This window comes from Mustela nigripes, chromosome 3, assembly GCF_022355385.1.
Source record: "Mustela nigripes isolate SB6536 chromosome 3, MUSNIG.SB6536, whole genome shotgun sequence".
Lineage (NCBI taxonomy): Eukaryota > Metazoa > Chordata > Mammalia > Carnivora > Mustelidae > Mustela > Mustela nigripes.
In genome coordinates, this window is record NC_081559.1 from 138,848,038 (window position 1) to 138,865,666 (window position 17,629).

At 40.2% G+C, this 17,629-nt stretch overlaps 1 protein-coding gene across 4 annotated transcripts in view; it reads right to left on the reverse strand.

Annotated features, from left to right (window-relative positions):
* Positions 1 to 1,377: 1,377 nt before the first annotated feature.
* Positions 1,378 to 17,629, reverse strand: part of JPH1 (junctophilin 1) — a 90,663-nt gene continuing 74,411 nt past the window's right edge. Inside the window, exons 5-6 of one of the 4 annotated variants that reach the window (XM_059394742.1) lie at positions 11,382 to 11,477; positions 1,378 to 1,396 (exon numbers count right to left, since the gene is read on the reverse strand). In XM_059394742.1, coding sequence (XP_059250725.1) covers positions 11,397 to 11,477 — 81 coding nt within the window. In that variant the 3' untranslated portion in view covers positions 1,378 to 1,396; positions 11,382 to 11,396. Of the gene's footprint in view, positions 1,397 to 8,878; positions 11,211 to 11,381; positions 11,478 to 17,629 lie in introns of those variants that run through there. The other 3 variants (XM_059394741.1, XM_059394740.1, XM_059394739.1) reach the window with 3 other exon arrangements.

The window sequence follows — 17,629 nt, forward strand, 5'->3', positions numbered from 1 at the left end:
GCTCCTGTGCACACCTCCTCCCATCCCCCTATTAGGGACTCTAACAAGCTCTCAGTGGCTCAAGCCTGAACTTGACATCATTCTGGAATCCGACTTTCCCCTTATTCTCCATACTAAATCACCACTTTGGGTTAATTCTCTCTCCTCAGTGTTGCTCTAATCTGCCCATTTTTCTTCTCCTCCATAGTTGCCACTCTGAGGCAAATCAAGAATCAGGAACTCTCAACTCTGAATGAGCTCCTGGCATCTGTTCACCATCCATGTAATGCCTGAAAACATGTCAAGGTGTTAAGAAGTAATTTAAATTTTTATTGTGGTAAGAACACAACATGAGATTTACCCTCCTAAAAGATTTTTTTTTTTTAAGATTTTATTCATTTATTTGACAGAGATCACAAGTGGGCAGAGAGGCAGGCAGAGAGAGAGGGGGAAGCAGGCTCCCTGCCGAGCAAATAGCCTGATGTGGGGCTCGCTTTCAGGACTCCGACATCATGACGCGAGCCGAAGACAGAGGCTTAACCCACTGAGCCACCCAGGCACGCCCCTAAAAGATGTTTTTAAAAGATTTATTTATTTGAGAGAGCAAGAGCCGGTGAGTGGGGGGAGGGGCAGAGGAAGAGTCTTCAAGCCGACTTCCTGCTGTGGGACTTGGTCTCAGACCTTAATGGAGTGATCCACCCAGGACCCCTCTTGGAAGATTTTTAAGAGCACAATACAGTACTGTTATCTACAGGCACGATGTTGTACAGCAGACCTGTAGAACTTACTCATCTTGCTTAACTGAAACTTTTCTTATTAGAAATCATCTTCGTAATAAGAAGATGATCTGTTGGCCTCTTTGGATATATTATCAAATTGCTTAGCAAACTACTTTTACAAAGGCTCTCAGTCATAATTTTTGCCAAATAGAAATGAGCGACACCTGAACAGGATTTCTACATATGCTTAAAACTTCTTACTCTTCCATAAATATTCACCCCACCCCTGCATTTAGCATAGTAATATTAATATTACTATGACAATAGATGTAAGAATTGGGGGTCATGTCCTCAGAGCATGTTGCAGAAGATGGCTTTCTTTCAATAGTGAGTGAGCTGCTCCAAGTGGGCAAGGTTATTTCATCTTTTAAAAAAGATTTTATTTATTTATTTGTGAGAGAGCATATGAGCAGGATGAGAGGCAGAGAAAGAAGCAGACTCTCCCCTGAGCAGGGAACCCCACAGGAGACTCGATCCTGGGATTCTAGGATCATGACTTGAGTCAAAGGCAGATGCTCAACTGACTGAGCCACCCAGGCATCCCAAGGTTATTTTGGTTTTATGAATTCACTCATCAGTCTTATTGGACATGCATGTGCCAGGCACTGTTGGGTAGAGACCAAGGACAAAATCCCCACCTGTGAAGAGAGCACAGCCTATTAGTAGAGATAGATTTGAAAAAACAAATGGTTCATGCAGTAAAGTGCTAAAAATCAAATTAGGTGGTTTGCAGTAACTGAGGAGGGACATTCCTTGGAGCCTGGGAACATTTCCCAGGATGAGAAAGTAGATACTATGGAGTCGAGATCTAGTGCTGATTCCAAATCAAGCTCCTCTTCCATCTCAGCTAAGAATGTGGTTAATGTGGAAAGCACTGCATTTTGAAAATCTAATTATTTTAATCTACATTTCCCTGCCTAGCAGTCAGACTGAGTGTCTTTTCATGTTTATCGACCCTTGTGTATTTGTCTTCTGTGTCTTGTTTTTTCTTGCCATTTGTGGAAAATCTCAGTGTTGAACATAGACTCTCTGAAGCAGATAGGGAACTTGCCTGATGCTCTTTGACAGATTAATTTCCTCAATCCCACACTTGTCTCTTGACGAAAATAAGGACCAGGATGTTTTCCTAAAAGCCCCCTTGCTTCCTGGCAATCTCTGCCTTCTCTCTTCTTTGATAATCAGGCTTCCTCTTGGAGATGGGTGATTGCTGAGGAAGGTCAGCAGGACGTGATAGAATCTGTACGTGCAGATACTGTTGTCATCTTTAATGATATAGGTTTTGTTTTGTTTTGTTTTTTCCTATCAAAACTAGAGGAGAGGGGCACCTGGGTGGCTCAGTGGGTTAAGCCTCTGCCTTCAACCAAGGTCATGATCCCAGGGTCCTGGGATCGAGCCCCACGTCGGGCTCTCTGTTCAGCAGGGAGCCTGCTTCCCCTCCTCTCTCTCTACCTGCCTCTCTGCCTACTTGTGATCTCTGTCTGTCAAATAAATAAATAAAATCTTTAAAAAAAAAAAAACTAGAGGAGAAAGTCTACACAGATGGAAGAGTTATGTGTAGGCTTGCAAACATGAACACGCCTGATAAAATAGAAGTATTTGAGTGTGCGAATCATAAAAGAATGAGGTCCAGTGTCCTATGTGGTTTGAGAGAAATGGCTACAGAGAAACCATTGCATGGATTTGAGAATGAGTTTCCTTCAAGCGATAGGCAACGCACTACCTTCAATCTTAGACATCAGTGTTTTGTTCCAGTGAACCTAAGGACTCAGCCTTCATGCTTTGCCTGACAGTGGTCAGAACAACTTGGTCATGGTCTATGTTCTAACCTTTTGGTGGCCAGAGGACAGATGCTGAGCTGTTGAGACAAAGGAGAAAGACCTAGGACTTGCAGCCAGACACCTGGGTAGGAGTCTTGGTTCTGTTAATCAGCTGTGTTTTGTTAAACAGTTCTCTTCACCCCTCTCAGTCTTAGGTTTCTCCTGGCAATAGGGAAGTTACCTAAATTCTAAGTTCAAAAGTTATCTAAGTCCTCGTTCTGTTAAAAGGATCAAATAATGTTGTGATAACAGATGCTAGTCAGTTGTGTACGCACTCTTTTCTACTCCGCTCTTTGGTCGGGGAGCCAGCAGCGTCAACATCCCTGAGGAGCACGTTAGAGATGCAAATTCCCAGAACGATTAAATCAGAAACTGACAGGGTGAGGCTCAGCAATGTTTTTATGTTCAGGTGATTCTAATGCTCATTGAAGTTTGAAAACCACTGAAATCTTCTCCTTCCTGTTGTGGTTGATACAGAATGAGATTTGGTGAGGGGGCGGGGGTGGGAAAGTGTGTGTTAAATGACATAAAAGCTATTTAAAGTCCCAGGAGGTGACTTTCTTCTAAAGTCAGGTTTTCCTTAAAATAGTCAATGAAATATGTTTCAAGCAGGAGAATTGTTTCCTGTTTCCTATTGAAGAAAAGCACTCAAGTTTAGCTTAATGCAGGATTTGAGATAAGCTGTCAGGATGTCTACGTTGAATGGACCAGATAACTTCTTAGCCTCTTTTCTGTTCTTTATAAATATTAATGATGAATTTATAAACTAATGGATGTTACACTAACTACTCAGCTCTGGAAGCTCTGACATGATATTTTTGCCATGCTATTATTTCTGATTAGATGTATTTTAATTTTCTTTGAAGCCAGACCATTTGCCTATGTTCATAACTATAGTGATTAAATACAAGAGCTGGGAAATTAACACATTTCTGCGTATCAGTGAACATCCTCCTGCGTCCTACCTCAGGAAGTTTGTTCCTATAACTAAGAGTCTAATCATTATGGCAAGTCTTTGTCGGGCTCGTTTCTCATGCACCTTAATTGTATCTTTTGATCATGCAGTTTTTGTGAGTAATAGACATTAATGAATAGTTGTGCTAGTATGAGTGTTCTGTATTAAGTATTCCTAAGCTTCTAATGAGAAATGCATCCATGCCCACTAGTGTATCTTCCAGATGGTCAGTAAGAGCTTTGATTTTTATGGTCTTTCCTTCGGGTTTGAGAAGGAAGTCATTTAACTCTTCAAAGTATAGCTGGCAGAAGGCATCCCTTAGTTCAGGAGGACCTGCTGCTTCATGACTGAAGAATTTCATTTTAGTGAATTTAAAGAAAAACCAATTAAGTACTATTAAAAATAGTCAAGAAAACAATTATAAATGAACTACTTGACGCTTCATCAAGTGAACAGTCTCCTTTTGGAGACCTGCAAAATGGGGTAGAAGGCAGGAAAAGAATAAAGGTAAAAGAATAAAGAAAAAAAATAGAAATATCTGATTGGTTGGGGCCACACCTGTTTGGGGCAAGTGACCCAGAGTTGGCTTGGGGTGTGAAGATTGGCTGATGGAATATATTGTGTTTCTGGTCAAGTGGAGCATCTACAGGGACCCAAAAGTTATCTAAGTCCTAGTTTGCTGTTAAGGCACGCCAGGAGAGGGCTGCTCTGTCTTGGGCCGAGAAAGTTATTTCAATGGTACCTAACAAATATTTGAGGAGAGAATAAGTAAAAATTGCTGATAAAGTTGAGACAATTAAGTGTAATAGTACCTACTATATGTTGAGAGTCTACCACATGTTGGGGAGCTGATTGAAGTTCTCTCTTTGATTCTTATAAAAACGCTATGGGGGCACCTGGGTAGCTCAGTTGGTTAAGCATCTGATTCTTGGTTTTGGCTCAGGTCATGATCTCAGGGTTGTGAGACTGAGCCTTGAGTCGGGCTCTGCACTCGGCATGGAGCCTGCTTGAGCTCCTCTCTCTACCTCTGCCCCTCCCCCTGCCATGTGCAGACATGCTCTCGTGCTCTCAAAATCTTAAAAAATACCCCAGACACTATAAGGCAGGTACTACTGTTCCCATTTTATAGACCCTGAAACAGTCCTTAGAGTGTACCAAAATGGACTTACAATGTCCATTTGACATTGACCCTCCTTGTGAACAGGAGGATAATTCCAAAGGGAAGTGTGTGGCTGGTTCTAGAAACTCGTGCCTGAGAAAGTGGCATGCCTGAATTGAAGCCTTTTTATGCTTCTCTGTTTGCATTCATATTCTCAAGGAAGCTGACATGTAGGTCAAACTGCAATGGGAAATTGTTTGTCTCGAAGCATGCTGCTGCTGTGGGGACTGACAGGGAGCCATGGTTCTGCACAATGGAGAGCTCAGCTTTTGCAGAGCCCTAAGGCATCAGGCAGGGTACTAAACACACAGGCCACATTAAAATTCCTAAAAGTTCACCTTTAAAAAACAAGAGGGGAGTGGGAGGCAGTGCCTGGCTGGTTCAGTAGGCAGAGTGTATGACTCTTGGTCTTGGGGTGGTAGGTTGGAACCCCACATTAGGTGTAGAAATTACTTAAAAAAATAAAATCTTGAAAAAAATTAAATAACCACCTCCTCTCTTTCCCCGAGAGCTCAGAACAGAGTCACAGATAAGTTTGCAGTCCTTCCTTTATAATTTACTCAGATAGTCTTTAGAATGTCAACAGAAACTCAGGTAAATTATTGATCGTTGGAGTGAGCCAAGAGAAACCCCAGGATACAGTCCAGGGTCTTTGAGATTAGTAATACTCTTTTGTGAAGGAAAGAGTGGAAAAAATAGAGATTCCTTTGCACAAAAATCCTAATGGAAGAAATCTAAATTGTAAAGTATGTACATATTGGGAAATAAAGTGGACACTGAGAAGTGAAAAATCATGCTGATCCTCCACATTACATGCATGTATCATGCCAAAAAAATGAGACGTAGATAGCATCAAACTTTATTTTGGGCACAGATGTAATGTATTCTTCGGCACTTGCTTTCTTGTGTTGCGATTACGACCCAAATTCTTGCTTGGTTTCTATGGGCTGATGAGTAACCACAGATTGAAATAATAGCTGTCTATCCTTTTAAATATTATGCGGATCTGGATGTGTCCAACCTCTGCTTTGATTTGGCCCTATTATCTGATGTAAAACTGCTTTTAAAATGCAAGGTCTATGGGGCACCTGGGTGGCTCAGTGGGTTAAAGCCTCTGCCTTCGGTTCAGGTCATGATCCCAGGGTCCTGAGATCGAGCCCCGCATCAGGCTCTCTGCTCTGCGGAGAGCCTGCTTCCTCCTCTCTCTGCCTGCCTCCCTGCCTGCTTGTGATCGCTCTCTTTCTTATCAAATAAATAAATAAAATCTTAAAAAAAAAAAAAAAAAACAATGCAAGATCTAGTCCTTAATGGATTCCACCCCATTAGCTTTGCAACAAGGCTACGTCTGAGCATCCTCTTGGCCTCTACCAGAAGCAGCTATCGGACTCTAGGCATCTGCTCTGGTGGTCGGAAGCTGTTGTTAGAATGTGGCCAGAACATGAGAAGAGTACGGGACCTTTGGCTTTTTCTCACCTTTGCTTCTGCTTTTATTGCATGGGGGACATGATATTCATCAGATTCTTTTCTTCCAAGTATGTGCCATAATATGTGGCAGGAATGTGACCTGTGACATACATTCCTAAAACCAAAGACCTCTGTTGCTTTCCCTGAAGCAAGTATTATCATAATTCCGTTGGACCCTTGATGTTCTTGATATTTCATGAATGAGCTTGTGTGGGGCAAGGATGGGAAGGAAAGATTGTCCAGGAGTACCGTAATCTTCCGCTGAGTCTGTCTCTCCCTCCAAATCGTCTCACCAGAATTCTCTTCAAAGATTGCTATATTCTTTATGTTGGTATGTGAGCTGCTTTCCTAATCACCAGCCAAACAGACCTTAGGGCTTTGCTTTAGAGTTAATTCTAATAGTTTACCTAAATCAGATCTGGGATTCAAGAGCATACCAAGTACACTGTATGGAACATGGATGATGTCACAAAAGAACGTCCTGCTATTTGTCTAAATCTTCTAGGTCTTCTGGTTGCAATGGGCAATTTCTGGGTTAATCCTTGAAATCAAGTTCAAACACACACAAAGTTCACGTATAACATGCTTCTCACTCTAAAACATCATTTAGATGCTAAGCCTTTGTTAATATTTAGTATTTTATAAGGTTCAAAATGATCATAAATACCTTACTAGAAGTCATTAAACAGGACTGTAAATACATTATTCAGAACTTTTAATAAACTCTACTGTAGTTATTATATTAACCAAGTGACATCAAGGGACTTACAGAAATGGGTTCATTCAACCCGTACCATTACCTGCATTTTATCATGTTTTCCAGCCTTTTATGGTTGGTAAGTATGACAGTGTGGAGGAAAATTAACTAAGAATATGAAATGAATAAGCACATTTAGAATCCGATCTGGGACTTGGATACAAATTTTTATGACTTTTTGGCTACACAACCTTGGGCAAGTCATTTAACTGCAGGAATTCTTTCCAAGGGATCTTGTAGGAGTCTAATGAGTCACTGATGTGAACATTCCTTGTAAAACAAACGTCTCACACCATACTATACAGAAAATTGCATTTTAGCATAGAGAAGGCACTCTGGGGTGAAGTGTGGCTTTTGATTTTTATGATCCTCGCTACTGAAGAAAGAACATAATATGACCTGTGGCATAATTAACTTTTAAAAACAGGCCTTTATAGTGGAATCCCACTCTATTTGTTACTGTGTTTGAGACAGTTACAGAAATTAAACATTTTTTTCTTCATTCCTCCAACTGGCAAAGCCTAACACAACAGTTACTAAGCCCTTAACTTAAATGAGCTCATTTCACCTTCACAACCATGCTGTGAAGGTCCGGGCTCTAGTTACACCCATTTTATAGATGAGGAAACCAGGACACAGACTAGAGAAAAATCCATAATCAGCCATGACCGTAGCCGAGAATTTTATCCATATTCACTGCCTTCAAGACTGTTCATTTTATTTCTATGTATTTTATTATTTCCCCTCCTATTCCCATACATGAGACTCCTATAGGGACTAGTAGAGAACACTAGTAGAGAACACTAGTAGAGAACACTAGTAGAGAACAGGTACTTGTCAGTACCTTCGGGGTAAGAAGTAAATGGTGGATGTAGACAGTTTACAAACCCAGGCTAATCAAACTCAGCCCGACGAGCCGCTGGTTATGCTGTGCTGATCGTGAACAGGTCACGTGTGCAGCCACATACTGAGTGGTTAAGACGAGGCTGCTCAAGTTTCCAGAGTGTGGGAGGAGGGCTGCGAGTGCCGTCGAGCGTATGCCCGGGGAGACGGCTTACCATTGTTCCTGAAATAGTTACTGCATTCAAAGGGCATGGAGAATATTTTCCAGATTTCCCAACCACAAAGTCTTCACCCCAGCTTTGGCTTCCACCATCAAAACGTGTGGTTTGGACCTGAACCGGGAATCGATAATCTTTCTAGCACCCTGTGCTTTTCCTGCCTGCTCCAGACAAGTCTGTGTTCCATTCTTTCAGGATTTACTGGGAGATGAATCACTTAAGTTGTTCAGTCTTTGACTGCTTAGAGGTGGTAACTTTATGCATTCTTTATACAGGGGTCTGCAAGACCTTAGCCTTCAACAGGAGTGGGCTCATTTGGGAAGGTGAAAACACCATTGCGGCTCCCTGGGAAGCTGTTTTGGAGGTGGGCCTTTCACTGTCTTTCATAGGGAGCTTGCTAGGGTTTGGGGTGCCCTGGGCCGGTACCCGAGGGCTTCAGAGGAAGCCCAGTGGCTGGAAACTCTGGTGGCGGCAAGTTTATTATGCACAGTGTGCCTAAACTTCCTGAAGTGTGTCTCAACAGGGACCATAGCAACATATTAACTTACTTGGGGCACAATGACCCAAAAACTTTAATTACTTGAAAAGTACCCTTGCAGGAGGTGGATTTACTCCAACTTTGAGTTTTCCTTAAAAACAGGAGCAGGCTTAAAACCCTGGCTAAGGAACTAATCCCATTAATGAAGGCACTAAACAGAAAAAGGAATCTTATTTTACCAAATCAGTGGAAAAGCCCAGGATGAAAGCAATGTAGAAAGAAATAATGGTACCTCTACCTCCTCCCATGTGGCTGCTTTGAGCATTTTGTACCCCATTTCTGCTGTCAGTTTCTCAGCAGATCTTTCTTTTCATACAACCCACCAACACCCAAATTCCATACAACTCAAGACAGTAATTTACTCACAAAGGAAATACACCTGCAACTTTATTAATAACCAACTTTTTTAATTAGAGCGGATACAGTTGTGAAAACTGTACATTAGACATTTTGGTTTCGAGGATTATAAATAAAGGAACTCACACGTAGGGAGTTCTTTTTCACAGCAAGGAACTTTAAATAAACAAGGTCATGTTTTATTAAGTACATTGGCAGACTTCATGTGCTGTCCAAAATGTAGAGCACAGTATAACAACCCGTTAGAAAGAGCCTTTCATGTAAAATACAGCTGTGCACATTTTAGAAAAATACCAACAATTTGAGCTTTGTTTTTAAAAAAGCTTATAAATCATACATATATTTATAAATGGAACCAACATGCTTACTTTATAAACATATCCTTTAATTATCTGTTACCCATTATTTCCAAAGCATTACACATTTTAAATAAACACTTAAGATTAAATATTTTATTTTATTTTTTTAAAAAAAATCCATTTTCCCAGCATCAAGAGCTACGGGGTTAGGAAGGCGCAGTGAGAGTACGGAGACTGACACAGGAGCTACGTTTCTTGGCTAAAAACGTACTTCCTAAATTTAAAAGTCAAAGCAAAATGTAAAAAATAAATAAATATACAAGTTGTAATTTTCATTTGCTCTCTTTCTGCTTTCTTCTTTATTCCATATTGGTCACACCCAGGATTCTCAACATATTGCACTTCTGCAAAAAACATCACTGGGTTACTACCCTGCCGGTGACAAAGCATTCAGTCCACACCTGTGCTAACACGTGAGTGGTCTCTTCTGCATTGAAAAGGTAGCAAATAAGGTAAAAAGAATCCAATTAAACCATGCAGGTTGTGAAAATATTTAGGAATAGCTAGCTCCTTCTCCACAATGTAATGTCTTAGATAGATTTAAGGTACCTTTCCTCCCCTGATTTCTTTTTAAATAATTATAAAGACCACATAGTGTCTCCAAGTAATAAGCATGCTTCTGAGTAATAAAGGATGAATTATAAAACAGCAAAAAAAATCAGATTATGTCAGAATAGCAAAGGACCGACTGCAAAAGACAAGTATTTAAATAAAAATGTCTAAGCCTTTAAAATGTGAAATAAAATTACGAAAGGACTTTGAAAAACACGAAAGGCATAAAATCGAGAAGCAGAGGTTTAACAAAGCTTTATGCTCTACCTGAATGTATTCAACAAAAATTTAAGTTGGAGGAAAAAAAAAGATCAGAGCAGTTATTAATAGCATCTTGCTTAACTTTCATGGGAATTAACATAGTCACTGACAAGATTTTATTTGGTTGTAAAGTACGTCAGCAATGAAACTGAATCCTTCAGACGTTGATTACTGCAATCCATGCAACATTTTGACTACACTTCTCAGAATTCTGTTGTCTTTCAGCTTTTAAAATTTAGCACCTCCTAAGTGCATAAAAGATTCATCTTAGTAAGATTTAAAAATATTTAAAATTATTTCTTAGGAAGGTATAATGCCTTCAACACTGCTAAATTTTAAACAGCCTATTACAGGTTTAGGACGACTAAAGGGCATGAAAAAAAAAAAAAAAAGATGTACTGCTATCGCAACAAACACGTCTTCTCTAGAATTAATTGTTGTTTCTTTTCCTTGAGATGCAACAAGTGTGTTTCCTCTGGCCAGGACCACACGCTGTAGAGGACTATACATCCTACTTCAATAAACGGCAAAAATGAACATAGTCGTGCACAAGCCAACGAAACGTTCTCTCCCAGAACATTCCAGGAGATGTTAAAGCAGCAGGTCGTGCCATAAGACTGGTGAGTGATGCTGCTACCTATTTCTTCGAATGAGATAGGAGTGAATGTTGGAACCATGGCCACAGCAACACAATCCTCCGACCGCATTCCTCAGGCAGTCGTTTGTTTCCCCAGCTCCCTACTAAAAACGTCAGATGGTAAAATAGTAAGGCAGCTGTTGACTTCCATCAGAAAAAAAAAAAAAATGCAGCTCCATACATTTCCAGTTTAGTCACACTCCGCTAGGACAGATGGAGTAGCCAATGCCAAGAACTTCGCCGGCTGGGGCTGGTTCAGCAGATTTTAAAAAAGAATGATTATTAAGTTTTGCTCTCCGACATGGCTGCTTGCTTCAGCTCCCAGAGGACCCCCAAAGCCACAAGCATTCCCAGGGGGACCGAACAGGTCCTCTGGTTGAATTTTCCAAGTTTCATCTCTTTCGCGATCCCATCCTAATTCCAAGCCTCCTTCCCTGAGTCTGAGTCTGACTGGGGTGTGCCATTTAAAGGGCTGACGATGCCACGGCAGAGAACAGAGAACTGCGGGCTAACACCGCTAGTTGTCATGACTTCACTGAAGGGTCAAAACAGTTATATCATTAAGTAACTATGTTGAATCACATTCAGGCACAGCCAAAATTAAAGTGAAGGACAACATGCAGTTGTTAAAAAAAAATGTAAATTCAAATATGGGAAAAGAATATTATATACAGTGATTTTATATAGAAATTAAGGCTATTCTTACCTTTCCTAATTCCAATCAAGTCAGAAAGTGAACAAACAGAATGGCCAACCCGATATTCAACAGCATGACAAGGACAATCATGACTGAATTAGGGCCCTGGAAATGAAACAGAACAAACCAAGCATAATGTTTCCATGTTAATATCCACATATAAGCTAGATCATAAAATCAATTACCAAAAAAATAACTCCGTTGGAGTAAATAAAGTGGGAGCGAATGACAGCAGCTCCAAAAGGTATAAACTAAAAATAGCAATGCCGCATTTAGATGGAGCCGTCTCCTCACTTTCACTATGAAATGAATCCAGTCTTGATTATATCTACAAAAGTGACTATCAAATAATCTAGTTCATTTACCTCAGAACATCTGACAATAGTCTGGGTGAGAGTTTGCTGTAATGGGGTGAGGAAGTAATGGAAAGTGGATATGCACTTTTTGTTAGGGTATAATTTAGACGAGGAAGAATTATTTCCTCAGGAAGGCAGTTAGAAAGACTAAAATCTTTATAAGGTACCGAGGCCTCTCAGGAAAAAATTTAGGACTCTTGCTTTTCCTGGTCAGAGTTTTGGACACCAACCCACCCAGGAAGTAAAAATTATAAGCAGGAAGTCGAACACTTGCAGAAATGATCTTACAGGTCTAATTCTTCACATCTTTGCTCACAGCCACCACGTTCCAGAAATCAAATTCTATTTAACAAACTGCAGAATCTCTTTTTGATAAATATGGCTATAATAAATACCAGCTAGCCAAGGTACCCAAACTTTGTTTACTTGTTCAAACAAAACCCAACCTTATTGACCCAGCGTTTCAGAGCTGCTCATGCTTGACCATCCTTCTTCCAGAGACCTGATCTTGGTATTTACTATTCAAATAGTGTCTAATTCTTATGTAGCGTTAACTGTGCTCTAAACTGGCCTTACAAGGTGGGTGGGGTGGGTATTTCAATGGTAATTTTACAGGTGAGGCAACGGTTGTACTAGATTTGAATATGTAACGAGGCTACAATGCAACAGGGTAACAGAGTCCTCAGATGCGGTACTGGTGTGATTCTGGGGTGGAGGGAAGGAAGACTGAAGTTTCAATTGGTCCAGTGCTTGTGATGTAAGGTATGGAGCTTGGGTCTCATCCTGATAGAAGGTCTCCTCCCCAGATGGGCCACAACCTCCCTGGCAGGGGTCAGAATGCCCTGGTATTTGTCTAGCCCAACACTTGGCACATTGTCACTTCCTGTTAATCTCCATCTTTGCGCTAGACGGAGTTCCACGGTGGCAGGAGCCGTGCTCTGCTCACCGTCGTGCACCCACACATATGGGCCGCCCTGTTCATCCAGGTTTTTGTTATGAACACCGGTTATCATCTGGTACTTTTCCAGGTGTTGTGGACATGGTTGTTGACTTTATTGATTCACTGCCTTAAATGAAGAACAAAGTGATTAGTAAAATCAGAGTTGGGGGAGAAAAGTAAAAATGTGTATCCTTGAGATGGGGACGGTTAGGAAGAAGAAAAACCATAGCTTCCAAATCCCAAATAAAGGGGAGGAAAAAGCACATTTATTGCCGGTCTTTATATGCCAGGCAGTGGGCCAATAATGAGCATTTTGGGGTACATGGTTTCTTCTTCACAGGTGATTATGAGTTACAGAGCTCTGAGAGGGTAAGTGTCCTGTCCAAGGTTACTCATCCAGTTTAAACAAATTATAGAACTAAAATTAAACTTTGTCTACTTCAGAGCTGCTAGGTTTTTCCCCCTACATCCCTGTAACAGCCACAAGCCATAGTTTAAAAAAATAATAATTTCTAATCATGTTCTTGAAAATGGCATTTTCAACTCTATGCTCTGATTTTGTGGTAGCAGAAAACATTAAATCTTGATATGACCAACTGTTTTTAGAATAGTTTTCTTAGTTACTAACCTATGTAACTCTTCAATCATGAGCAACTTAAAATGTCTACTGTAGGAAATACTTAGAACTCAGAAAAAATTGAAATAATCTTTCAATATCATAACACAGCACAGAAATTAAGGAAATGCTATCACAAACTTTGATTAGATTTTGCCGATGAATATGTTAAGTTTGGATTCATATTACTGTTCTGGGTCATTGGATTTAATTCATAATTCCCGAAGACGGTGATATGAAAGATGAGGAGGAGTATATGGGGTCAGAACAACACTATGTAGAGTGTCCTATAGTGGACCAAGGAAAAGTAGAAAAACAGAGAAAGTGCCTTCAGTGACTCTAAGTTCAAAAAGTCTAAGGTGTGTCTGGACCTTAAATTCCCATGTCATGAATCCTTACAAGGTTCTACGAATTTATCTAACTTTTTGAATTCATTAGCATTTTTGGATGGAGATACGTAGATATATGTCCATTTTATATATAAATATGTATATTTATATATTATATTTATCTCCATCCAAAAAATATAGATATATGTCCATTTTATATATAAATATATTTATATTATATTTATATATAAATATGTAACATATATCTATATATTTATCCAACTAGTACAACTCCATTTATGAAGCTCTTTTTTAAGACGACTCAGTGAAGATGAAGGTAAGGCAGCAATAAAAAGTTCAAACAGCCACCAGGTGGATAATACGTTCTGGGATGCTATGTTTAACAGGCAGATATCAAGATGTGCCTCAGTGTTCTTCAGATACCTAGGCTGGGCACACGGTGGGAAGCTTTAAGGTGAAGTCTTATAAACATGGCCGTGGTAGCCAGTTATAGCTTAAAATAGCAAAATGGAAAAAAAAAAGATCAGTCTTGCTTTTCAAGACTGACTGAGACAGGTGTAATGGAAGAAGCTGTAGCAGGACAAAGTGCAAGTCTGGACTGGGAGAACTTTCAGGCAGTTAGAAAATAAAAAAGTTCTACCTCAAGAAATGTTTTTTTTCTTCAAAAGACTACTACTCATTTAAACTGAGGAATCTTCTGAGAAGTTACTGCAGTCTATGTTAAATCTAAAACTACTCTAAAAACATGAAAAAAAAAAGCAGTATAAATAGCCAAGTTTATATGTATTTACTGTTTGTAGGGTTTTAATGTGTGTGTGTGTGTGTACGTGGTTCAAAACTGACACGATACGGATGCCTTAAGTTTTTCAACAATTCAAAAGAAAGTTTAGGGGGCACCTGGGTGGTTCAGTGGGTTAATGCTCTGCCTTCGGCTCAGGTCATGGTCTCAGGGTCCTGGGATCGAGCCCCGCATTGGGCTCTCTGCTCAGCAGGGAGTCTGCTTCCTACCCCCCCCCCCCCCCCCCCCCCCCCCCCCCCCCCCTTTTGTTTTTTCAAATAAAAAAAAAAAAAACCTAAAAAAAAAAAAAAGTAAGTTTAGGTAAATTTCAAAATAGACTTGGAAGGGAGCAATGGCTAAGAAAAAGGTCAGGCAGTTCTCCGGAGTCAGTATTGCTAGTCAGAAGTCCCCTTGCTGGTCTGATTGATGATAAGGGGGCAATGATGTCTGTACTGGCTCCTACCCAAGTTGCTACTTTGCAAAATCCTACAAAAATGTGGGTTCCACATAGAATATGTTTCCATGGCACATCAGTCTGTGTGCAACCATGGCCCATAGAAGTCACATGTTTTTTGAGAAGGGTCAGAGAATAATAGGGGCATACTCCCTCGTCTTTTACCACTCATATCAAGCACTTAAATTGCTAAGTGTTAGCCTGTGTCTCAGAAGATTTTCTGTATTTCTAGGAGATGGATATCCAGGGTGATCTTAAGGAGGGTTCAAAACCTATTGGAATATTTATGAACCATTTTATGCTTCAATTATTACTGTCTTGGAACAATAACGGCCTTTGCTTTTTGAGCACTTACTATGTGCTATGTACTGTGCTAAGAGCTATGTAAGTACTACTCATTTAATCTTCAACACAACCCTATGCTATAGGTAGAGATGAGGAAAACAACTCACAGAGCAGTTAGGAAACTTGCCCAAGGTCACACGACTGAGAAGCAACACAGCTGGGATTTGAACCTAGGAAGTCTGGCACCAGAGTCCACACCCTTAGCCACCAGTGTATCCTGTGTCAGTCAATGAGCTGGTGACTAAAATTCCAGATCCCAGTGTATTCAACCACCCTAAAAAGGACGATTCTGACTCATACTAGATCTCTCGGTTGCCCACAATGAACACTGCTTCAGTCTGGTCCTTCCTCCAGTGTGTGCTTCATTGTGAATATTCCTATGCATTTTCAAGGTATTTATCAACCTCTAACTTACACAGTGTCTATCTCAAAATTGAATGCGGTACTCCTTTGTTTGAAAGATGGTTCATTAACTACCTTCATGATGATCTTATCACTTCTAAACTGTCCAGAAAACAGTCATCAGGAGAGTGAAAGGCAGCTTTGTGTTATCATCAGGAAAAGAAGGTTAACTGTTAGAATCTTCACAGGAAGGTGCCAAGGCGATCTTGACTTCTGGTTCCTGTAATGACAGAGCCTGTAGAGTGCTAGGCCTCCTTTCTCATGGGACATGGAAGGGAGCCCTAGAGACCAACTTACAGGTTACCTCTAAGAACCAGATGGTTCTGCGTATAAGTAAAAAAGGTACTTTTTCTAAATAAGGAAGCTGTGAATTTATCAAACAGTAGTAACATTTCACAGAAAGACAGTGTGTAGGACACTGCGTCATTCACTTCCTCTTACGGAGTTCCAGAAGTCAACTGAACCCTACTACTGGGACCTCAAGGTAGAAATTACATGGCCTTCCATCATTTGAATTTCACTCGTGTAAATCAGGCAAACTAATACTAATCAACTTTGTCTGTCTTAAAAACCATTGATCTCTACAGAGGATGACTCTCAGGAAGTCAATGTAGTTAATCTGATCAATTTATATTTAGATGACAAAAAAGATGAGAACCAGTGTTTGTTAGCAAAATAAATCTAAGAAATGTCAAATATAAGTTAACAAAAAAAGATGAATTTCAACTGTTTAACACTGTTACTGTTTACCTGTAAACAGGTTCACCCTGCTGAACAGACGAAAGAAAAAAACTTAAATATAATACAACTGTATTAATCCACACCTTTATGCAAATGTCTTAGAAGTTACTAGTAAATATTGGGTCAGCTGTGGCTTTTTTCTTAAGCTACACTTAACGTGCAACACCCTCTGATCCAAAAACATGTGACCAGGTCAACAGATCAGTTGGTCGATTTCTTATTAATAATTACTTAGTTTTAAGAATTTTCAATTCTATAGAATTTGATAAAGTATGAATTCCATATATCATTTAACAAATCTCTACGTGCTCATCAAGTAACACCAGTAACATATAGCTTTCTGGTTGAATAATTAAAAACCTTAAATGCTCAAGGCCAATTGATAATAAAACTAGCATTTACCAGAAAACTAAAATTTTAGAAGCCGTTATACTTGGGAAGTTAGAAGACCAAAGTAATTTTAAACAATGGAGAAGAAATAAAATGTTCTAGGGGCAAAGCTTAAATTCAAACAAATTCAAACAAAACTGAGTAAAATTCAAACAAAATATTTAGGAGACTAACTCACAATAGCTAGAAAAGATGTTGACTGGAGTATCTTTTCCTTCACTTTTAGCTTATCTCTTTAGGTCTGAAGTGAGTCTTATCAGGCACACAGATGTAGACAGGTCTTGTTTTCCATCCATTCCTTTACAGTGTCTTTTGTGAGGCTCAAAAGCAGGGCCAAGAACCTAGCAAATGGTGATGGAATCCTCTTCCCAGCTGGAGCTCTGTCAGGGCCCATGATTCTCTTCTAGCCAGAGAGTTAGCTACCATAGATGGCGTGTTCCTCCCAAATTCATATGTTGAAAACCTAATCTCCAGTGTGATGGTATCTGGAGGGGGCTGTTTGGGAGGTGAGCCCTGGGTCATGAAGGGGGAGCTCTCCTGATGGGGTTCATGCCCTGACAGGAGACAGGAGAGAACTTACTGTTTGTCTCAGCCACTTGAGGCTACAGCAAGAAGGTCTCTGAACCAGGAACTGGGTTCTCATCAGACATCACCAGACAAGACTTGATATCTGGTGAGAACCCAGTTCCTGGCACCTTGATCCTGGGGATTCTCAGCCTTCAAAATTATACGAAATAAGGTTTTTTGCTTAAGCCACCCAGTTGACAGCACTGTTGTCATAGCAGCTCAAACTAAGCTACTCCAAAACTTACCAGAAGTGTGGGGAAAGCATTGCTAACGTGTGATGCAGGAACAGGCCGGCTACCTGAATGATGTCTGAGGTGA